At 42.9% G+C, this 24,799-nt stretch overlaps 1 protein-coding gene across 1 annotated transcript in view; it reads left to right on the top strand.

Moving 5' to 3' along the window:
- Window positions 1-5,022, top strand: part of mmd2a (monocyte to macrophage differentiation-associated 2a) — an 87,301-nt gene extending 82,279 nt beyond the window's left edge. The window contains exons 7-8 of the mRNA XM_068003665.1: window positions 2,478-2,547; window positions 4,117-5,022. Coding sequence (XP_067859766.1) covers window positions 2,478-2,547; window positions 4,117-4,320 — 274 coding nt within the window. The 3' untranslated portion in view covers window positions 4,321-5,022. The remainder of the gene's footprint in view (window positions 1-2,477; window positions 2,548-4,116) is intronic.
- The last annotated feature ends 19,777 nt before the right edge of the window (window positions 5,023-24,799 follow it).

Below are 24,799 nucleotides of genomic sequence, written 5' to 3' on the forward strand. Positions count from 1 at the left end.
CTTATCTGATGTGTCATAATCAAACTTGATTTCCAGAGGTAATGGCTTAATAATAAATTAGAACTTGGCACTGAATCCAGTTTTCTGCCACTGTACAATGCTAGATCACTTCTTAGGTATTAAATACTGTCAAATATCCTCAACGTGCATTAAAGACATATGAAGAATTAATGAGTATTGCACCAGATGGACATTGACGCTTCAACACTTCCCCGAACCTGATCATTAGCTAAGCAGTAGCCATTTTGCCTGTGTAGAGAGGTAAGATCGTTCTACGTTTGATTGATATCAAACCTAGTTACACAGAGATTAACAAGCCAGTGTGATATGGAGAGGCAGGCATAGAGCTTGATCTTAAAATGACTGTGGACGATCATTGTGATCGTAAATGTTGATCTTAAGTGGGATTGGTGTTACAGAACTTTTCTTGCCATGGTCCCGTGCTAACCTGAAGTAGAATTGCATCACGTTAGATCTTTCAGGTCATTGAATTAGTGAAATCAAAATGGACATTACACCTGGTAGCCAGTTCCTTCAGTTTTATGGCCCTGTTATTCTGGTTGGTTTTAAGAACACAAGAACATAAGAAATAGGAGCAGGAGTAGGCCATAATGCTCCTCAAGCCTGCTCCTCAATGCAATAAGATCATAGCTGATCTTCTACCTCAACTCCACTTTCCTGCCTTATCCCATATTCCTTGATTCCCTTACTGTCGAAAAATCTATCAATCTCAGTTTTGAATATACTCGACGACTCAGCATCCACAGCCTTCTGGGGTAGAGATTTCCAAAGATTCACAACCCTCTGAGGGAAGAAAATTTTCCTTATCTCTGTCCTAAATGGCAGACCCCTTATCCTGAGACCATGACCCCTAGTTCTAGACTCTCCAACCAGGGGAAACAGCCTCTCAGCATCTAACTGTCAAGCCCTCTAAGAGTTTATACGTTTCAATGAGATCACTTCTCATTCTTCTAAACTCTGGAGAATATAGGCCCATTTTACTCGATCTCTCCTCATAGGACAACCCTCTCATCCCAGGAATCAGTCTAGTGAACCTTTGTTGCACCCCCTCTAAGGCAAGTATATCCTTCCTTAGGTAAGGAGACCAAAACTGTACACAGTATTCCAGGCATGGCCTCACCAAAGCCCATAATTACAGAAAGATTTACTCTTATACTCCAGTCCCCTTGCAATAAAGGCTAACATACCATTTTCCTTTCCTAATTCCCTGCTGTACCTGCATGTTAACTTTCTGTGTTTCGTGTACAAGGACACCCAAATCCCTCTGAATACCAACATTTACTGGTCTCTCACCTTTTAAAAAATATTCTGCTTTTCTATTCTTCCTACCAAAGTAGATCATTTCACATTTCCCCACATCATACTCCATCCGCCACCTTCTCGCCCACTCCCATAACCTGTCCATGTGTCTTTGTAGCCTCTTTGTGTCCTCCTCATAAGTTACTTTCCCACCTAGCTTTGTATCATCAGCAAACTTGGATACATTACACTCGGTCCCCTCATCTAAGTCATTAATATAGATTGTAAATAGCTGAGGCCCAAGCACTGATCCTTGCGGCACCCCACTAGTTATAACCTGCCAACCTGAGAATGACCCATTTATTCCTACTCTCTGTTTTCTGTCCGTTAACCAATCCTCAATCCATGCTAATATATTACCCCCAATCCCATGAGCCCTAATCTTGTGTAACAACCTCCTGTGTGGCACCTTATCGAATGCCTTTTAAAAATCCAAGTATACTATATCCGCTGGTTCCCCTTTATCTGCCCTGCTCGTTACACCCTCAAAATACTCTAACAGATTTGTCAAACATGATTTCCCTTTCATAAAACCATGTTGACTCTGCCTAAATATATAATTTTCTAAGTGCCCTGTTACTATGTCCCTAATAATAGATTCTAGCATTTTCCCCACTACTGATGTCAGGTTAACTGGCCTATAGTTCCCTGTTTTCTCTCTCCCTCCTTTCTTCAATAGCGGGGTTACATTTGCTACCGCCCAATCCACCTGGTTTTAGTTGAGACCAGCTCATGCTGATTGATTACTGTACCAAATTCAAAGTTACAGCAAGGGTGGTGCAAAGACTGGACTAGAACCAGTGTTAGGGATACTTGTACTCGGGTTGCTCTCCGCAGACAGATATCCAGACCTCTGAGTCCCAGCAGTGTGATGCGTTGGGGGTGCTGCTGTATATTGTGCCGGGCCAGGGGGCCTTGTCTTCCCACGAGTGCCATAGTCACTGTATGAAACCATCACTAAAGGCAGTGAGTGCCCAGAACCCTAACCATTCTCCATCAAATTGCTTCTGATGGACGAAGAGCAAGTTAGCTATTCTGTGGAAGACACAGTTAGTATTTAATTTCACCTGTGATGTACGTGATATAGTAACGATCTCACTCTCAAGGTTGTGCCCTTTCCTTCCCTCTCTTACCCCTCTGTCCCTTTCTTCCTGTAGGTATAAAATTGTGGAGCTGATCTGCTACGTGGTAATGGGCATCTTTCCTGCACTCGTCGTTCTATCGATGGTAAGAGGTTGATTTTTTTTCCTAATACATGTTGATGCTGTGTGTGTGGTAATGTTATAAATGCAAGTCTTTGTTTCTTACAGTGATGTCTGTGAAATTTGGTACCAATAAAGTCAAAAAGAACTTGTATTTATATAGTGCCTTTCATGACCTCAGGACGTCCCAAAACGTTTTACAGCCAGTGACGTACTTCTGGACATGTAGCGGCTGTTGTAATGTAGGGAAATACGATAACCAATTTTGCGCACAGCCAGGTCTCACAAACAGCAATGAGATAAATGACTAGTTAAGATGTTTTTGGTGATATTGTTACATACTCTTCAGACACTAACCAGAGTTTCTTCTCTGGAGTGTAGGTACAGCACAACCATGACATCTCGCTGCTGTTTATTTTGTGTTTGATAAATTCAGCCAGAAAAATACAAGGGGAAAATTATAGTATAATGTTGAAAAGCAGTATTATAATCAGCGACAAAAAATATCACAAATTGGGGAGGACTTAGCCTCAACTTTGTAAAATGTCTTGACTGGAGACCAAGGGGACATCGGTCTATGAATCACAAAGAAGGAAAGACTTGCAATTATCTACCGCCTTTCACAACCTCGGGACACCTCAAAATGCTTTACAGCCAATGAAGTACTTTTGAAGTGTAGTCACTGTTGTAATGTAGGGAGATGCAGCAGCCAATTTGCGCACAGCAAGGTCCCACGAACAGCAATGAGATAAATGACCAGATAATCTGTTTAGTGATGTTGGTTGAGGGATAAATATTGGCCAGGACACCGGGGAGAACTCCCCTGCTCTTCGAATAGTGCCATGGGATCTTTTAAGTCAACCTGAGAGGGCAGACGGGGCCTCGGTTTAACATCTCATCTGAAAAACGGCATCTCCAACAGTGCAGCACTCCCTCAGTACTGCACTGGGAGTGTCAGCTTAAATTATGTGCTCAAGCCTCTGGAACGGGATTGTGAACCCACGACCGTGTGACTCAGAGGTGAGAGTGCTACCAACTGAGCCACGGCTGTTCCCTAATCAAGAGGTACATGGCAGTTGTGTCAAACTGCTGGAGGAAGGCTGCAATAAAACCAGTCAGAATGGATTGCCTCTTAACTGCTTTTCTTTGTCTTTTTCTTACATGTCAGCCGTGGCTCAGTTGGTAGCACTCTCGCCTAAAATAAAACAGATTATCTGGTCATTATCACATTGCTGTTTGTGGGAGCTTGCTGAGTGCAAATTGGCTGCTGCATTTCTCTACATTACAACAGTGACTACATTTCAAAAGTATTTCATTGGCTGTAAAGCGCTTTGGGACGTCCTGAGGTCGTGAAAGGCGCTTTATAAATACAAGTGGTTTCTTTCTTTGCGTTTTGGGGAGGGGGATTGGTTGGCAAATGATATGTCACTGGCAAGGTGAAAATATACCAATGACAAGTTTAGACATCTGATTATGTTTAAATTATTCAGTATGTTAATAAGATGCATGTAATTTAATTACAGCGCAGCTGAAGTGTTGCTTAGTAAAATGCTTTATTTGAAATAAATGTGCTTTTCTTGCTCTCTTGACGCAGACGAACACTGATGGACTGTTTGAATTGCTTGTGGGCGGTCTCTTCTACTGCCTGGGGATGTTGTTCTTTAAGAGCGATGGCCGGATTCCATTCGCACACGCAATATGGCACCTCTTTGTGGCCATCGGAGCAGGCATCCATTACTATGCCATCTGGAACTACCTGTACCGCCCGGGCATGCTGGAAATGAGGACTTCCAAGTGAACATGATTGTGCTTTAGTGATGAACAGTGCACAAAGAGATCCACAACAAAAAAAAAACGCAACTAAAACTACTTGAGAACATTGTAAGGAACTCTGGGCCATGATACAGAGATGTGAAGATCAAAGTCGGACGTTCCAGGATCTTTGCAAGTCTCTCCGCACTGAATCGCCAACTCTAAGGCCAGTATTAAACACAGACATTCCTTTGAACTATTGACTAGCTTTCAGAGGTGCACCAGCCTGACTAGTAGTCCACTAATGACAGAGTTTTATAGTCAGATTTCTCAAAAAAAAACTTGAATTCTTATTGGCTGTGTATTTTTGCCAGACACAGTTACATCTTAATAGATTTTTTTTTCTGTGAAAAGTACAAGTGAAGATCGTGTTTTCTAGAACATTCATTATTAACCTGTGAATCAGGTAATCGGCTGGGTTTGCCAGAAATTGGCACAGTTGAAAACCTGTTATGACGTCTTAACTATTTCATGTAATTGTCAAAGTCGGGGATACTTGCCTTTAATTATTGACGTACGCAATTATAAGACATTCTGCCCCAGAACTGCTCTAGCACTGGACAAAGACAGGGTAGAGATTGGTCCTAATTGTGCCCATTTTCCAGGCTAGTGGCCCAAGGGCACCCAAAATATGTCCGATTCCATACTGGCCTCGGACGATTTTCCGGCATCCCAAGCGGCTGCCTTAAACAGGCATCAGGCCCCTTGCATATGCTAATTGTGGTCTAGTGTTCATTTAAGGAACTCTCAGCAAACTTTGTCAGCGCTGAGCGGGGCAGTTGTCGGGCCTGTTCCACTCAGGTGTTGGTGGCAGTGCTGTGGCCTAACGAGCAACCGCCACCAAAAAGTAAGTTCTTAAAAAAAATTATCTTCCTTTGGAGCTGGGTGGAGCAGTGGTGCTCCTCCTGGTCCCAGAGCACTCCCGAGGGCCACTGCCCACCTGCGGTCTCACCGCCCCCCCATTCATATCCCCCCCTCCCCTCCCATTCATCTCCCCCCTCCCCTCCCCTCCCCTCCCATTCATCTCCCCCCTCCCCTCCCCTCCCCTCCCATTCATCTCCCCCCTCCCCTCCCCTCCCATTCATCTCCCCCCTCCCCTCCCCTCCCCTCCCATTCATCTCCCCCCTCCCCTCCCCTCCCATTCATCTCCCCCCTCCCCTCCCCTCCCCTCCCATTCATCTCCCCCCTCCCCTCCCCTCCCATTCATCTCCCCCCTCCCCTCCCCTCCCATTCATCTCCCCCCTCCCCTCCCCTCCCATTCATCTCCCCCCTCCCCTCCCCTCCCCTCCCCTCTCCCCTCCCCTCCCATTCATCTCCCCCCTCCCCTCCCCTCCCATTCATCTCCCCCCTCCCCTCCCCTCCCCTCCCATTCATCTCCCCCCTCCCCTCCCCTCCCATTCATCTCCCCCCTCCCCTCCCCTCCCCTCCCATTCATCTCCCCCTCCCCTCCCCTCCCCTCCATCTCCCCCCTCCCCTCCCCTCCCCTCCCATTCATCTCCCCCCTCCCCTCCCCTCCCCTCCCATTCATCTCCCCCCTCCCCTCCCCTCCCCTCCCCTCCATCTCCCCCCTCCCCTCCCCTCCCCTCCCATTCATCTCCCCCCCTCCCCTCCCCTCCCATTCATCTCCCCCCCTCCCCTCCCCTCCCATTCATCTCCCCCCCTCCCCTCCCCTCCCATTCATCTCCCCCCTCCCCTCCCCTCCCCTCCCATTCATCTCCCCCCTCCCCTCCCCTCCCATTCATCTCCCCCCTCCCCTCCCCTCCCATTCATCTCCCCCCTCCCCTCCCCTCCCATTCATCTCCCCCCTCCCCTCCCATTCATCTCCCCCTCCCCTCCCCTCCCCTCCCCTCCCATTCATCTCCCCCCTCCCCCCTTCCAGGATTTACCTCGGAGCTGCTGCCGGTGAGGCAAGTGGCCTAAATTGGATTGGACCACAGAGGCCTGTCGCTCCTCCAGAGGCAGCTTGCCCCCATTATTAAAATCAGGCCCGAGGCCCAATTTTGGGCCAGAACCAATTTTTAGCCCAGGGTTTCAATGGGCCCTGGACTCTTTAAGAGGCGATTAACACCAGGGCTATTTTTATGCCAGCTTTCATTTTTCCAATTACTTCCCCTCTTATGAGTGCCAAGTCCTTCTGGGGCAGTGTTCCACTGAGTTCCGCAGCTCTCCTGTACCTCACCCACGTGACCATTCTCCATATGTGAGGTGGGACAGGAACTGTCAGCAGCTTATTTAACTGTGGAAGAGTATTACAGCTGAAGCCTCCAGTGTTCACTTCTGCAGGAGTGACTGGATAAGCAACCAGACGTGGCTGACTTTTATTCCCCGTTCATTATTCCGGGGGCACTAAGGCCGATTGTCACACTCATACATCCTTGAGCCAAGCCAACGCAGCACAGATCAGGGATTGAACTGTGTACCTGCTCATCTGTTCAGCTTAGTATTAGGCAGTGCCTTTACACACTACTTCACCAGGGGGAGCCCTGCCTGCTTTCTTTAGTATACAGAAAGTGGTAGGTTCCTGTAAATTTTATACAGCTTTTTTTTTGAGTGCCGTCATATTTAAAAATAGCAAATCTGAAAATACTTACAGAGCAGCGCAGTAAGAGTGACCATAGCCACAATTCCAAGTGTGTAAAAAGGGTGAGTTCAAGAAACTTGCAGACAGTAAATGCCCTTTAAAGGGGGACTGTCCAATCCCAAACTCTTGCCCAGCCACATGTGTAGATGCAGAATTACGTGCAATTATTTCTTGAAATCTCTTAGTACACCTCTTTGTAATTGGGCTGCCCTCTCCCATGAATGACTGTTACACCTTGATTACGATGGGAAGGTAACTGGTTATATTTTCCACACTGACCTTAAAAGTTTTAGAGGCCAAACTAATGCATCCCTGTCTGTGAACCAAAAGGAAGTTTTTGGGGTAAATCTTAGGTTTCATCATAAATGGGTAAGGAGTCACCCTGTGAGGCTTTGACGCCAGTGCAGAGCCTCAGTAGGAGCGAGGGTAGGTCAGAGAATCAGGTCTACAGTCTTATTGGCTGCTACCCTGAACATGCGCAGTGCTAGCATTTGTTCGACAAATGGAGGGGACCCACACAGAATCATAAATCACTTTAATATTCTATTCTATAGAATATTAAAATGTTTCAGTGTTCTTTCTAAATGGCAGCTTGCAGCTTAAGCAAGTTAAAAAAGAATTGTCTCTTTAATAGAGAACATTTTACTTAATCCCATACCCTCCCCATCACGAGACCGTCTACTTCCACCTCCGTAACATCGCCCACCATTGCTGCTATGTCAGCTCATTTGCTGCTGAAAACCTCATCCATGCCTTTGCCACCTCCAGACTTGGCTGTTCTAATGCTCTCCTGGCCGGTCTCCCATCCTCCACCCTCTATAAGCTTAGTTCATCCAAAGCTCTGCTGCACATTTCCTATTCCGCATCACATCCCGTTCACCCATCACCCCATCCTCACTGACCTACTGTTTAGAAAAAATAGGCAAAATGGAAAAGGAGGTGGGGGTGGGGGGGGTGGGTAGCCCTGCTAATGAAGGATGAGATAAAGGCAGTAGAGAGAGAGGATCTTAGCTCAGAAAATCAGGATGTAAAATCAGTCTGGATGGAGCTAAGAAATAACAAGGGGCAGAAAACACTGGTGGGAGTTGTTTATAGGCCCCCTAACAGTAGGTATAGTGTTGGACAGAGTATAAATCAGGAAATTAGAGGAGCACGTAACAAGGGTAATGCAATAATCGTGGGGGTCTTTAATCTTCATATAGACTGGGCAAACCAAATTGGCAAAAGTAGTTTGGAGGACGAGTTCATGGAATGCATTCGAGACAGTTTACTAGAACAATATGTTGAGGAACCAACTAGGAAACAGGCTCTTTTTTTAATCTAGTACTTTATAATGAGACAGGGGTTAATTAGTAATCTTATAGTTAAGGATCCTCTGGGGCAGAGTGATCATAATATGATAGAATTTCATATTGAGTTTGAGAGTGATGTAGTTAAGTCTGAAACTAGGGTCTTAAATTTAAACAAAGCCAATTACATAGGTATGAGGGGTGAGTTGGCTAAGGTAGATTGGGAAATTAGATTAAAAGATATGACGGTAGATAAGCAATGGCAAACATTTAAAGTAATAATTCATAATTCTCAACGAATATACATTCCCTTGAGGAATAAAAACTCCACGGGAAAAGTGGTCCAACTGTGGCTAACTAGAGAAGTTAAGGATAGCATTAGATTAAAAGAAGATGTTTATAATGTTGCCAAAAAAGAGTAGTAAGCATAAGGATTGGGAGGATTTTAGAAATCAGTAAAGGATGACCAAGAAATTGATAAAGAGGGAGAAAATAGAATATGAGAGTAATCCAGCAAGAAATATAAAAACAGATTGTAAGAGCTTCTACAAGTATGTAAAAAGGAAGAGATTAGCGAAAGGAAGCATGAGTCCCTTAGAGGCTGAGACAGGAGAAATTATAATGGGGAATAAGGAAATATTTTCTACGTGTCTTCACAGTAGAAGACACAAAAAAATACCGAAAATAGTGGGGAACCAAGGGTCTAATGAGAGTGAAAAACTTAAAGTAATTAAGATTAGTAAAGAAAAAGTACTGGAGAAATTAATGGGACTAAAAGCCGACAAATCCCTTGGACCTGATGGCCTACATCCTCGGGTTTTAAAAGAGGTGGCTGCAGAGATAGTGAATGCATTGGTTTTGATCTTCCAGAATTCCCTAGATTCTAGAATGGTGCCCGTGGATTGGAAGGTAGCAAATGTAACCCCGTTGTTGAAGAAAGGAGGGAGAGAGAAAACAGGGAACTACAGGCCAGTTAGCCTGATATTAGTAGCAGGGAAAATACTAGAATCTATTATTAAGGACATAGTAACAGGGCACTTAGAAAATCATAATAAGATTAGGCAGAGTCAACATGGTTTTATGAAAGGGAAATCGTATTTGACAAATTTATTAGAGTTTTTTGAGGGTGTAACTAGCAGGGTAGATAAAGGGGAACCAGTGGATGTAGTATATTTGGATTTTTAAAAGGCATTCGATAAGGTGCCACACAAGAGGTTGTTACACAAAATTAGGGCTCATGGGATTGGGGGTAATATATTAGCATGGATTGAGGATTGGTTAACGGACAGAAAACAGAAAGTAGGAATAAATGGGTCATTTTTGGGTTGGCAGGCTGTAACTAGTGGGGTGCCACAAAGATCGGTGCTTGGGGCTCAGCTATTTACAATATTTATCAATGACTTAGATGAGGGGACCGGGTGTAATGTATCCAAGTTTGTTGACGATATAAAGCTAGGTGGAAAAGCAAGCTGTGAGGAGGACACAAAGATGCTACAAAAGGATATAGACAGGTTAAGTGAGTGGGAGAGAAGGTGGCAGATGGAGTATGATGTGGGGAAATGTGAAATTATCGACTTTGGTAGGAAGAATAGAAAAGCAGAATATTTTTTAAAAAGTAAGACTAAGAAATGTTGGTATTCAGAGGGATTTGGGTGCCCTTATACACAAATCACAGAAAGTTAACGTTTAGGTACAGCAAGCAATTAGAAAAGCAAATGGTATGTTAGCCTTTACTGCAAGGGGTTGTAGTATAAGTGTAAGGAAGTCTTGCTGTAAATATATAGGGCTCTGGTGAGACCACATCTGGAGCACTGTGTACAGTTTTGATCTCTTTACCTAAGGAAGCATATACTTGCCTTAGAGGCGGTGCAACGAAGGTTCACTAGATTGATTCCTGGGATGAAAGGGTTGTCCTATGAGGAGAGATTGAGTAGAATGGGCCTATATTCTCCAGAGTTTAGAAGAATGAGAGGTGATCTCTTTGAAACATATAAAATTCTTAGAGGGTTTGACAGGGTTGATACTGAGAGGCTGTTTCCCCTGGCCTGAGAATCTAGAACTAGGGGTCATAGTCTCAAGGTAAGAGGTCGGCCATTTAGGACTGAGATACGGAAACATTTCTTCACTCAGAGACTTGTGAATATTTGGAATTCTCTACCTCAGAGGGCTGTGGATGGTCTGTCTTCAAGTATATTCAAGATTGAGATCGATAGATTTTTTGACACTAAGGGAATCAAGGGATATGGGGATTGGGCGGGAAAGTGGAGTTGAGGTAGAAGATCAGCCATGATCTGATTGAATGGCGGAGCAGGCTCGAGGGGCGTATGGCCTACTCCTGCTCCTGTTTCTTATGTTCTTACATTGACTCCCGGTCCCTCAACACCTCCAATTTAAAATTCTCATTCTCCTGTTTAAATCCCTGCATGGCCTCACCCTGCTCTAGCTCTGTAACCACCTCCAGCATTATAACTCCCCCCCCCCCTCCCCCGATGAATGCTCCATTTCTCTGACTCTGGCCTCTTGTATATCACCTCCCCATCCCATTGCTCCACCATTGGCAGCCGAGCCTTCAGCCACTTAAGCCCCACGCTCTAGAATTCCTTCCCTAAACCTCTCCACCTCTCCAATTCTGCGGCCTCCTTTAAGATCCTTCTTAAAACCCACCTCTTTGACCAAGCTTTTTGTCATGCCCTCCTAACATTCCCTTCTTTGGCATGGCTTCCATTTTTTTTTGATTATGCCTCTGTGAATTGCCTTCAGACATTTATGTATGTTAAAGGCTCTGTATAAATGCAAGTTACTGTTGCTATTGTTGAGTACAGCCTAAACTTCCAGAATATCTACAGCTCGCACTGCGATGAGATCAAAAGCCTTTGTCTTGTGGCTTAGAAGGCGCAATCAATGTAGGAGCTCCCTCTGCTGGACAACAGAGGAGGTTGCATCACCTGAGTGCTGAGCATGAACACAGTGATAGAGCAGGATGCACATCGGCTCATGGTAGTTTCTCAAACAGGTCAGAGGGAGAATTATTCTTGCTTGTGGTTGTTTATGACGTATACAGAGGAGACTACACCACTACTAATCGATAGAATCTTCCATATTTTTGTTCCCTGTCTCTAAGAGGTTTTTTTTTGCCCTGCGTACCTATGTACCATAGAGCATTCCCTAATCAAAAAGGTGGACTGTTAACCTGTAAACTTTCACTCTGTAAACAGACACAGGTGTGTCAAAGTGTCACATCAAAATGCCCTTCCATTCACAGTTTAAAAAAAAAAGCAGAATTATTTACCAGCATGAACCAGTTGGGCCGAATGGCCTGTTTCTATGCTGTACATTCTATGTAAAACACATGAAGGGAATTTAATTCGGAGGTTCCAAAATGATAGTGAAAAATATTGTTCATATTTTACAAACAGCCACGTAATAAGTGGGTAGAAGCTGTAGTGCTGCACTGTTGACCTATTTATACTATTCCTTGCACACCAGAACATAGTCGCTTTCTGGTGTACTCCAGTTTACAGTTGGCAGTCTGTACAACCCAGAGCAAATCTCCGCAGTACTGGTCTACTGACTTTTTATTGGCCAGATCCAGCGTAAAACCAATATTGTCTTACATCCACCAGCTCCAAGGAGACAGGGTGACGTGTTTACAGGGTTCCAGTCAGTAGAATACCACTGTAATTCATAGAATCATAGAATTGTACAGCACAGAAAGACGCCATGTGGCCCATCGTGCCTGTGCCAGCTCTTTGAAACAGCTATCCAATTAGTCCCACTCCTCCTGCTCTTTCCCCATAGCCCTGCAAATTTTTCTTTTTCAAGTATATATCCAATTCCCTTTTGAAAGTTATTATTGAATCTGCTTCCACCACCCTTTCGGGCAGTACATTCAAGATCATAACAAGCCGCTGCATAAAAAAAAATTCTCCTCATCTCCCCTCTGGTTCTTTTGCCAATTGTCTTAAATCCTCTGGCTACCGACCCTCCTGTTAGTGGAAACAGTTTCTCCTTATTGACTCTATCAAAACCCTTCATTATTATGAACACCTCTATTAAATCTCCCCTGAACCTTCTCTGCTCCGAGGAGAACAATCCCAGCTTCTCCAGTTACTTCCTACTTCATCTTTGCTTGGTGCTATTGGACTAAACTTCTGGTATCTCGATGGTTTCAGTTCTTTAATCAGGCTCCATTATCAGTCCTTGGTTTTAACTGGGCCCATTCTCCATCCCCATCAATGAGTGGTGACCATTTTTTTTAGAAGCAATGATTGGTATCACCCAATGTATTGGTTACACATTATTGACCTATTTGCATTACGCTGGTTCATATTTTTTGTGAAAAGTTCTTTTGCGTACTATTGTAACAGTCATTAACCCATTTAAAATAAACAGGTTAGTGACCTTGTGGCAGTAACGCACAAAGGCATGTAACATGAACAATGTACTAGCAGGGGAAATTAAACCTCTGGTAAGTAATTATTGAGGTATAATCTATTTCTGTTCTATCACTTAAAAAGAAATAAGAATTTTAGAACTCTGCTTCATCTGGTTCACAGGGAAACAAAATTAATTTTCCTGTGTACTCGAGTTTCTTGAGCATCAGTCAAGAACATTACCTTTTTAAAAAATGTACATATTTCATACTTTTCACTGAATTCCCCCATCTTGCTTCTGGTCAGTTAATTTAGACTTTTTTGCCTGATTTGTCAAGCGAGTGAAATCGTTTTTCGAGCCAGTAAAGTAGGGATTACTAAATTGTCTACCTAGCTGCCAAAACCCAGTCCCATCCCTGAAAAAGTTCGATGAGCAACTGAACTGAGAGAGAACACAAAATCATTATGTGGACCTATTTAACTGATGTGCAAATTTACACTGGAATCTAAGTCTCCTATGAGTCATTTGTGTTCATTTTATGGTGGAAAATAAGAATTTTTAGCAACAGGAAAAGTCTAGTAGGCCCAAAATGCCTGTCTGTTTTTTTGACAGATCAATCCCACCTTCCCATCATATCCCTCAACCCCTCCTCTCCAGAGACATACCTAGTTGCTACTTTATACTGTCCACTTCAGTGACCTTACCTGATAAAGTATTCCAAAAGTCTTTTGGGCGTAAAAGTTCCTATTAACAAACTTTTTATTCTTTAACTTCCTTAATGTTATCTTGTGCCTCCTGATGTTTAAACCTTTAAACCGTAGTGAGCAATTTGTCTGTATAGTTTGGGGGTGGACTTTCAGGCCATGTGAAATACAGAAACAAGTTCACCTGGAGCTTTTCCCTATCCCATCTCTCAACAGAATCAGCATTTTCATCATCAACTTGACATAAACTTTTCTGGGATTTTGCCCATTCATGCTGGAAGAATTAAATCTAATACTTTGTTGATCGTCTTAAAATATTGCCGTGCTCCTAAAGAGAGAGCATCCATTTTTGTCACGGCCTGACCAGACTCATGCAAAAATGTGCATAAATTATGCATGTCAAAAAAAATTTGCAATATGCTTTCCTTAAAATATTGTCATTACATGTTGATGGGACATAAATAATGTTTGTACAGTACTAACGCTATCCTGTTTTACCAAATAATACATCGAGCTGTGGCAAAAGAGAGTGCTGTATAGAATTGCCTGTAGTTACCCTGTGAGGAACTGAGCGTGCTCAGCTCATGCAATGCATCATGGGAATCTTAGTCCACCGACTCCCGATGAGTCCAAGGAAGGAGATTCCCATAATGCACCATTAAAGTCAAGCCCAGTGAAAGCCCAGAAAAAGGAAATGAAAGAATAGAATCTGTGTAAATCACTTCAGGAACTTTTAACCGTGCTGCCTATAACTTGGACTGATCCACAGTCTCTGCTTTTTACTGTTTTGTACTGTCTAAGGAGGGTATTGTTGAATTTTAACTTTGCATGATTTAAATGTCATATGAAACTTTGATACTGACTTTAGACCTGACTAAAATGTAAGCGGTGAATGTTTTCTGTAACTATATGTATGTGTGGTTTGGTGACTTGTGTATTTTATATTCAAGATAATTTATGGCTCTTGTAATAGTTATTCCTAATAATGTATGGAGATTAAACTTCAATACCTCACTAGTGTCTGCTGCTGAGTTGGTGTTTGGTAGATGGCAAGGGAGCAAATAGTGTTCAGCAGCTTTACATGAGAAATATTCTTTCACTGTTTGGACAAGGCTGTGGGAATGAATTGGTGAAAAGACCACGGGGGTAATTTTGACTTTGGGCGATAGTGTAAAACCTTCACCCTCACAATTCAGGACACAGAAAAGAAAACTGGCGTTGTAGCCATTCCACGTAACGTCCAGTAAACGGGCTGTGACGCAAAATGTCATCAGCATCGTTGGATGAGTTTGTTTACTGGCACCCGGCACCTTCTCCCCGGAGACATGGTTTCACAGAAAACAAATTACTGGCTCGTCAAGACAATTACTGGATTTTAATAATAATAATACAAGCTGTTGCTTGACAAGTCTGTGGGACAGCTCTCCCACCTTGGCCGCCAGACCCCAGATGTTAGTGAGGAGGACTTTGCAGGATCGACTGGGCCGGGTGTGTCTTCGTCGTGTCCTGATTCCATGCCTAGGTCGCAGGCGAGTGGTCCATCTGGTTTTCTTCTTGCTTCTCTTTCTAGCGGTTTGACGCAACTGAGAGATCAGTTAAGAGTCGACCACGTTGGTGTGGGGCTGGAGTTCGCTGAATCAGCAGCGTGGTCTATATTTACATTAGTGGTCTCAGCTCCAAACCACTAACGTGGAATGCTTCTTATTTTCACACTGGAAGATGTACAGGGGTAAGAAAATTTATCTTTCTTCCAATTCATTTGAAAGTGGCATTTCTCTCTCACTATCTCAACACATTCCCAACGCCAAGCTTCACCTTCAAAGTTCACACAGCAAAGAGTCTGTAAGATACTGTGTTTAGGGGGTGCAGAGCGTTGGAGTTCCAGTGCCATGTGTGACGGTGAGGTCAGATACACCTTTGACCCACACTGTAAGTTCCCAATCGGCTCAGACCAGGAATCCAAGCTTGAAACCTTACTGTTCTGTATTGCTAAGCTGCTTACTAGAGAAACCCATCCTACAGGGTGGGGGTATCTTCTCTGAGTCACAGAAAATGATTCTGACTATAAAGACAAAACAGAGTATAAGTTGGAAAGAAAGAACCTGCGATTATGTAGCATCTTTCATGACCTCAGGACATCCCAAAGCGCTTTGCAGATATTGAAGTTGTAGGGTATGGTAGCCTAGTGGTTATGTTACTGGGCTAGTAATCCAGAGGCCTGGACTAAAATCCAGAGTCATGAGTTCGAACCCTGCCACGGCGGCTGGCAAATTTAAATTCAATTAATTAAATAAAAATCTGGAATTAAAATACTAGTATCAGTAATGATGGCCATGAAACTACCGGATTGTCGTAAAAACCCATCTGGTTCACTAATGTCCTTTAGGGAAGGAAACCTGCTGTCCTTACCTGGTCTGGCCTATATGTGACTCCAGACCCACAGCAATGTGGTTGATTCTTAATTGCCCTCTGAAATGGCCTAGCAAGCCACTCAGTTGTAAAAAAATCTCGCTAGGGATGGGCAATAAATGCCGGCCTTGCCAGTGACGCCCACATCCCGTGAACGAATAAAAAAAAGTCACTGCTGTAATGTAGGAAATGCGGCAGCCAATTTGCGCATTGCAAGGTCTCACAAACAGCAACGTGATAATGACCAGATAATCTGTTTTAGTGATGTTGGTTGAAGGATAAATATTGGCCTGGACACCGAGAACTTACCTGCTTTTCTTCGAAATAGTGCTGCGGGATCTTTTACATCGATCTGAGAGGGCTGATGGGGCCTCAGTTTAACGTCTCATCCAAAAGACAGCACCTCCGACAGTGCAGCACTCCCTCAGTACGGCACTGAAGTGTCAGCCTGGATTATGTACTCAAGTCTCTGGAGAGGGACTTGAAGCCACAACCCTAGGCAAGACTGACACATTGGAAGAAGTCAGGCTCCATATGGTGTTCTGGTCAGACTACACCTTCGAGTACTCTGTCCAGTTCTAGTTACTGAGCACAAGATGGCACAGGCTGAAAAGAGAAGGCTGAGGGGTGACCTAATAGAGGTCTTTAAAATTATGAAGGGGTTTGATAGCGAAGATGTTTCCACTTGTGGAGGAGTTCAAAACTACGGGCCATAAATATAAGATAGTCAATAATAAATCGAAGAAAGATTTCAGGAGAAACTTCTTTACCCAGAGAGTGGTTAGAATGTGGAACTTGCTACCACAAGGAGTAGTTGAGGCGAATAGCATAGATGCATTTAAGGGGAAGCTAAATAAGTACATGAGGAAGAAAGGAATAGAAGAATATGCAGATATGGTTAGACGGAATAGGGTGGGAGGAAGCTCGTGTGGAGCATAAACACCAGCATAGACCAGATGGGCCGAATGGCCTGTTTCCATGCTGTAAATGCTATGTAACCATGTAAAGACAGACATTCAAGCATTGCAGGTGGTTCCAAGAAGAGAGATTGATCCCCAGCACCAAATGATTGAGTTATGAAGAAAGACTGGAGGAACCTGGGCTTTTCAGCACCGAAAGTCACACACCATCCCGACTTGGAAATATATCGCCGTTCCTTCATCGTCGCTGGGTCAAAATCCTGGAACTCCCTTCCTAACAGCACTGTGGAAGAACCTTCACCACACGGACTGCAGCGGTTCAAGAAGGCGGCTCACCACCACCTTCTCAAGGGCAATTAGGGATGGGCAATAAATGCCGGCCTCGCCAGTGACGCCCATGAATGAATAAAAAAATCATGTGAGATAGTAAATGGTATAAAACAGTAGATCCAGAGCACTACTTCAAACTGAACTGTGACAGTGGGATAAGGGGACACAGGTGCAAACTAGCAAAAGACAAGTTTAAGACTGATGTCAGGAGGTTCCTCACACAGATTGACCATCACTGAGGACCCTGAAATGATTTAAGAAACAGTTAATGCTGTGATGTAGGTTCTGTCTGCTTGGATCAGCTAAGATGAGTCGAATGGTCTTCCTATGTTCTATCCTGTATTGGAAGAATTTACTTGGAATATTGTACAGAATTTATTTACATAAAGACCAGAAAGGATTAAAAAAGGGGGGAAATGAAAAGAAAGAAAAACTACACATATAAAAAAAGAGAAGGGATTTAAAATATTTCCAATGACAAAGGCTGCAATAAACTAATTCCACCCATAGATGGCGATACTGGCCTATGGCAGATCTCTACGGCCCTGCGGCTCCCCAGTTCGGGTATTTCCGTGAGCGCTCGGGTTTCAGGCCGGGAGACCTTGGGTTCGGGTATTTGCGTGAACGCTGGCGAATTTGTGGAGGGTGGGGAGGAAGCAGCGATCGGGGGGTTCGTGCATTTCCGTGAACGCTCGGGTTTCAGGCCGAGCGAGACCTCGGCTTCGGGTATTTCCGTTAACGCTCGGAATACCCGGCGCCGGAGAGCGGCTTATGACTCGGTCACCTGGGGAGTTAGGGAAGGGGACGGAGACAGGCGAGTGGAATGAATCTTAGAGCTGAAGAAAGAAACAGGGGGGAAAAAAAAAACACACACACATGTCACCGGGAGAAAAGGGAGCAAAAAGACAAGGAACGAGGTAAGCAACCTAGTGTGGGTTTGCGACAAGGTGGGTGCAATGGTGTGGGTGAGAGAGACGCACACACTCACAGGAGGAGGAGGGAGGGCGCAGGAATAGGGAGAATAAAAGCAAGGAGAATCATTGAGAGAAAAGAAAGGATAAGGGAAGGAGAGTTAGAGGAAGAACCGAAGGAAAAGTCCTCGTGAAAATAACAAGAGGCAGAAAAAAAAATTGAAATAGCGCCCAAAAAAAAGAGAAAGATTGAGAGAGAAAAAAGATGAAAGAGGTGCAAAGGGTGGGGGAATAAATGTCTGAAAAAGCTAAAGGAAAAAAGAAGAGGGAAAGTGACAGGGGTGAAAGAAGATGGATAGTTCGAGGAGAATGAAGAGGCTGGAGAGAAATGGCTTGGCCCGTTGCTATGGGAAACCGTCCCAGCGCCGTCCAACCCTTTCAAACAGATGGAACTGCGGTCTGCAATCACTCCAAACTTGCAGTGTAATAAAAGGCAGTCGTTAGCCCACATTTCTCCTGCCGCATCTCTCTCTTATATATAAAAAAGTTAATGCGGTATTTCTTTATGCACTTAAATGCTTTCTTCCCTTTGTAGCAAACGGCCACCCGACCCCAACAAACAAATTGGAAGGTGTGTAACGTTGCAGCACAGGGCTGATTCATAATTTTAAGTTAATTATAGCTGCTTCTATCCCCAAAGTCTTCGTTTTGATGCAAAGCTCAATCTTCTTGGATATGACTTTACCGTTGCATTTAAATGTGTCCGTGTTAGTCAATGAAGGGAAAAATAATGCCTTAAAAATAATTTGCACTATAGTTGTATACTAATGCACAGCCTTCGGAGAGTGAGATAGAGCGGTTCCATTGTAACAACCTTTTCACAACTCGTTTCAAATCGGGATGTGGCATTTGCAGAATGTCAGGTCTGCAAGCCATTTATTTACAATCCGTCTTAAACCGTTCCCAAACCAGGGTATATCAACATAGTCCTCAGACTGTGTAACTGATCTCTTCAAAACCAAACAGTAGCAAATGTTCGGTACTATGATTGACATAAATAATTTAGCCTATATAGTTAAAAGGTTTACTAAGAGTTCATTATTGTTTACATTTAGAAGTCTAAATAATGAGTTAACCTATCACAGTGAAAAAGTCTGAAAACTCCATCCAGACCCGCCCCTGCTCTCCATTCAGACTCTCCATCCAGAGATGTCATCCAGGCTGAGAGAAAGAAAAAGTCAGCCAAGGTTCACACTCCCGATTGACATGGAGAAATGCTGCTGGAAACTACAGTATGAATGGATACAAGATTAGAACAGGATCAGGCTTCCCTGTCATGCCCCCACAGTCAAATAGCAGATCAATATTTCACACAGGAAGTATTAGAGGACAGTGAGCACTTATAGAATAGGCAAGTAACTTTAGGAAAGGGGGGGGCAAGAAAGTGCCATTTAGAGAGATTGATACTCAATGATTCTAAAGCCTTTGTTAGGAGTGGGAGAGGTAATACTATACTAAGCTGTGGAGGTGCAGATTTTTAATAGTTTCAGTAGTTTGTAATTGTACCTTCAGGTGATACATTTTTAATGTTAATTTGAAAGCACAATGTCATTTCCAGAATGTAATACTGTTCTCTTTTTCAATTTTTTGCTTGCAGAGTAAGACAGAATTACTTTGTATTGATCATTGGTAGTTCGGAGTAATGAAGTGAATGGTTCAAAGAACCACAGAGTTATATAACCATATGGTTAATTTCTGAAGGAGGCATCTCATATCTGCAACATGGTAAGTACTGTGAAGTGAAATTAATAATATGCTTAGATATACTCCAACTATATATATATATAAGACCAATTTTCCAGGAAAAAAAGCTGAAAACAGTCTCTGGCCCACGTATAAGACGGCTAGGGAGCAGGAAATTTGATTCTAATGCACATTGACTCTTCTCCACATTGCTACCACTGAGCACAGAGAGGGGGCAGGACACCGACAGCCTCAGAGAAACATGGCAATGGAGAATGTAGGACAGGAGAGAGCAGAACTGGATAGGGAGCAAGAGAGTGCACTCTCCAGAGTGAGCTTCCATGACATCTAAGAAAACCCCAATGCTTTCAAAGTCCAGTGTCCTAAATTTCTATTCTTCTAAGTGAGTACATACGCTGTACTAAACTCCTTTTTTTATTTTAAACGGTTACTATGTTTTCTGACAGTTTACAATCTAGGCTGCTATAATCCCAGTATTGATTAATTTTTTGTTTGGAAGAAAGCAGAAGACAGCAAGCAGATAAGTTTGAATGCTGACCTTACAGCTGTTGTGCTTACAGTGAAGACAGACAAACTATCAGCATCACCAGTGCTAGTTGTTATTCTTCATATAAATGCTAATGATTTTACTGTGTAAAAGAAAATGTTTCCTTCGTTCTGCTATTCACAGTCAGGTCACCAGGAAAATTGATCATCATACAGTGCTAAAGGGTAAGCACCGCATAGCAGTAAAAGTGAGGACTTTTAAACATCTGCCTGGCCTTTCTGAGACAGGCATCCACTAATTTTTCTTCTTAAGAAATATTTCATGGCCTGGACTTCACCCTGTGTTAACAACATCTCTCAGTGAGGGTGATTTCCAACAAAGATCAAGATCTTTACCCAGTTTCTAGGGAGAACCCAGTGGCTCTCAGTACCACAATTGTTTGAGCCAGACTCTTTCCCCATCCCCCTCACAACTGCGCAGCACAAACACTGTATTTCTGCCATTGCTGCCATCAGGAGGGTGAAAATACAGTCACCAGCAGCCCACCTGAAAGTACATTTACATTGTCACTCCACACTGAAAATTCTGCTCCCAGTCACATACCACCTTCATGCCATTTCATTTTGACCTTACCCTTTCCCAGCTTTTTGGAGTTGTTGTGATGTGAGGCTAGGGTGTGTGGCCCAACTAAGAGATCTATATACAAATGCACGGAGTATAAGGAATAAATTAAATGAACTACTGGTTCAAATTCAAATTGGAGGGTATGACATGATAGCTATTACTGAGACATGGCTGCAGGATGGTCAGGATTGGGAACTAAATATACCGGGTTATAAGGTCTACAGGAGAGACAGGGAAAATGGAAGAGGGGGAGGAGTAGCCTTAATGATTAGAGATGAAATCACTTCAGTGATAAAGGAGGATATAACGAGAGGTAAGCAGCCAACAGAGACCTTATGGGTTGAATTGAGAAATAGGAAAGGATCTAAGGCTATAGTGGGAATTGTGTATAGGACCCCTGGCAGCAGCTCTGAAGTGCTAGATTGTATAAATGCAGAGATTAGACAAGCGTGTAAGAAAGGTCTTAATGGGGGACTTTAACCTTCACGTAGATTGGGAAAAGCAGACTAGCAACTGTCAGAAAGGTAGTGAATTTCTTGAGTGTGTCCGGGATAGTTTTCTACAGCAGTATGTTCTAGAGGCAACAAGGGGGCAAGCCATACTAGATTTAGTAATGAGTAATGAATCAGATTTAGTTAACGGCTTAACTGTACACAAACATCTATCCAATAGCGATCATAACATGATCGAGTTCAATGTAGTGTTTGAAAGGGAAAAAGGTGAGTCAGCTGCTAAGATTCTAGACTTGGTTAAGGCCGACTTCAAAGGGATGAGACAGAGACTGTCCACAGTAAACTTGGCAAATTTGTTAATGGGTAAAACGACTGATGATCAGTGGGAAATGTTTAAAGAAACATTTAACGTGATACAGAATTGCTTTATACCCCTGAGGGGAAAGAACTCTACTTGCCAAAAAAACAGCCATGGACAACTAAAGAGGTAAGAGACAGTATAAGACATAAGGAAAGGCCTACAAAAAGGCAAAAAATGGCAAAGATCCTGGCGAATGGGAAAGATACAAAGAGTCACAAAACAGATAGTAAGAGCTACAAAAAGAGAGTATGAAAAGAAACTTGCAAGGGATATCAAAACCAATACGAAGAACGTTTATAGTTATATTAGGAAAAAGAGGGTGGTCAGGAGCAGTGTTGGCCCCTTAAAAACTGAAAGTGGGGATATTGTCATTGACAATGGGGAAATGGCGGACATGTTAAACGATTACTTTGCGTCAGTATTTACAGTAGAAAAAGAGGATAGCATGCCGGAAATCCCAAGAAAACTAATATTGAATCAGGGACAGGGACTCGATAAAATTAATATAAGTAAAGCAACAGTAATGAAGAAAATAATAGCACTAAAGAGTGACAAATCCCCAGGACCAGATGGTTTCCATCCCAGGGTTTTAAAGGAAGTAGGTGAGCACATTGCAGATGCCCTAAGTATAATCTTTCAAAGTTCTCTAGATTCAGGAACTGTCCCTCTGGATTGGAAAATTGCACGTCACTCCGCTTTTTAAGAAAGGAGAGAGAGGGAAACCAGGGAATTATAGACCAGTTAGCCTAACATCTGTTGTGGGGAAAATGCTGGAGTCTATAATTAAGGATAGTGTGTCTGAACACCTCGAGAATTTTCAGTTGATCAGAGAGAGCCAGCATGGATTTGTGAAAGGTAGGTCGTGCCTGACAAACCTGATTGAATTTTTTTGAAGAGGTGACTAAAGTAGTGGAAGGGGAATGTCAATGGATGTTATTTATATGGACTTCCAGAAGGCATTTGATAAGGTCCGACATAAGAGACTGTTAGCTAAGATAGAAGCCTATGGAATCGAGGGAAAAGTACGGACTTGGTTAGGAAGCTGGCTGAGCGAAAGGCGATAGAGAGTAGGGATAATGGGTAGGTACTCACATTGGCAGGATGTGACTAGTGGAGTCCCGCAGGGATCTGTCTTGGGGCCTCAATTATTCACAATATTTATTAACGACTTAGATGGAGGCATAGAATGTCTCATATCTAAGTTTGCCAATGACACAAAGATTGGTGGCTTTGTAAACAGTGTGGATGAAAACATAAAATTACAAAGCAATATTGATAGATTAGGTGAATGGGCAAAACTGTGGCAAATGGAATTCAATGTAGACAAATGTGAGGTCATCCACTTTGGATCAAAAAAGGATAGAACAGGGTACTTTCTAAATGGTAAAAAGTTAAAAACTGTGGATGTCCAAAGGGACCTAGGGGTTCAGGTACATAGATCATTGAAGTGTCATGAACAGGTGCAGAAAATAATCAATAAGGCTAATGGAATGCTGGCCTTTATATCTAGAGTACAAGGGGGCAGAAGTTATGCTGCAGCTATACAAAATCCTGGTTAGACTGCACCTGGAGTACTGTGAGCAGTTCTGGGCACTGCACCTTCGGAAGGACATATTGGCCTTGGAGGGAGTGCAGTGTAGGTTTACTAGAATGATACCCGGACTTCAAGGGTTAAGTTTGGGGCTGTATTCTTTGTAGTTTCGAAGGTTAAGGGGTGATCTGATCGAAGTTTATAAGATATTAAGGGGAACAGATAGGGTGGATAGAGAGAAACTATTTCCGCTGGTTGAGGATTCTAGGAGTAGGGGGCACAGTCTAAAAGTTAGAGCCAGACCTTTCAGGAGTGAGATTAGAAAACATTTCTACACACAAAGGGTGGTAGAAGTTTGGAACTCTCTTCCGCAAACGGCAATTGATGCTAGCTCAATTGCTAAATTTAAATCGGAGATAGATAGCTTTTTGGCAATCAAAGGTATTAAGGGATATGGGCCAAAGGCGGGTATATGGAGTTAGATCACAGATCAGCCGTGATCTTATCAAATGGCGGAGCAGGCACGAGGGGCTGAATGGCCTACTCCTGTTCCTATATTCCTATGTTCCTATGTGACAGGGTTTTCAGATAATTTTCACAGAATAAACTAGCAAGTTGAAGCTAAAGATTTGATAATCTTTTACTCAAACAAAATTATTCCCCCAAACTAAATTACAAAGGAGGAACATTTTAAGAACTATTATATAATAATATAAAGTGTGTACTTTGAAATTTTATTGTCAAATCTATTTTCTCCCTCATACTCACAGTGAACTGTTTCATTAACGATGACATGATTGATTTTCTACAACCATTTATGCCATTCATTACAACAGTTTGTAGACTTGTAAGGATAATAATAACAACATTGCATGCATGAATTAACATTTAAATCATTTCCTGCCTCACATTCCATCAAAGCAGTAAATTACTGTATCAGTAACTTATGCAATATCCTCTCAGTGTGCTCATTCATTTAGGACTATTGAATTTGGTATGTTTTTCACATAAAATATTGCTGGAGTCCTTCATTCTCAGTTTTGTTTGTTTAATTTTACAGGAATCTTTTAGTTTTCATTTAAAAAGAAATTAAATTCAGGTAAAATCAAGGGAACAAAAGTTAACATTTCATTTTCTGGATGGAAATCAGGAAATTAACTGTTACAAAATACCTGGACCCATAAAATCAGTTTTTAACGATTTCACCCAATAAATTGCCAGATTTTTTTGGGTAGTGAATTCTTCCCGAATTTGAGGGACCCTCCCATCCCCCCTCCCAAAACTTCCCATTATTTTCTTACTAAAAATCAGATCTGTGATGTCAGTATGCAAGTTGCATACATTGGGCGCTGTGCTGATGTCATGGAAACAACGCGCATAGGAACAGGAGTAGGCCATTCAGCCCCTCAAGCCTGTTCCACCATTCAATTAGATCATGGCTGATCTATATCTTAACTCCATTTACCCGCCTTGGTTCCGTAACCCTTAATATCCTTGCCTAACAAATATTTATCAATCTCGGTTTTGAAATTTTCAATTGACCCCCAGCCTCAACAGCTGGAGACAGTTCCAGATTTCCACTACTGTTTGTGTGAAGAAGTGCTTCCTGACAGCATCCCTGAACTACCTAGCACCAATTTTAAAGGTTAGCTTGCATACTTGGGTCAAATTTTTGACAGAAGTAGAAACGCAGTTTGTGCAATTTACATTTTTTTTAAGGAAACCTAT

This window comes from Heptranchias perlo, chromosome 22 (genome assembly GCF_035084215.1).
Source record: "Heptranchias perlo isolate sHepPer1 chromosome 22, sHepPer1.hap1, whole genome shotgun sequence".
NCBI classification, from domain to species: domain Eukaryota; kingdom Metazoa; phylum Chordata; class Chondrichthyes; order Hexanchiformes; family Hexanchidae; genus Heptranchias; species Heptranchias perlo.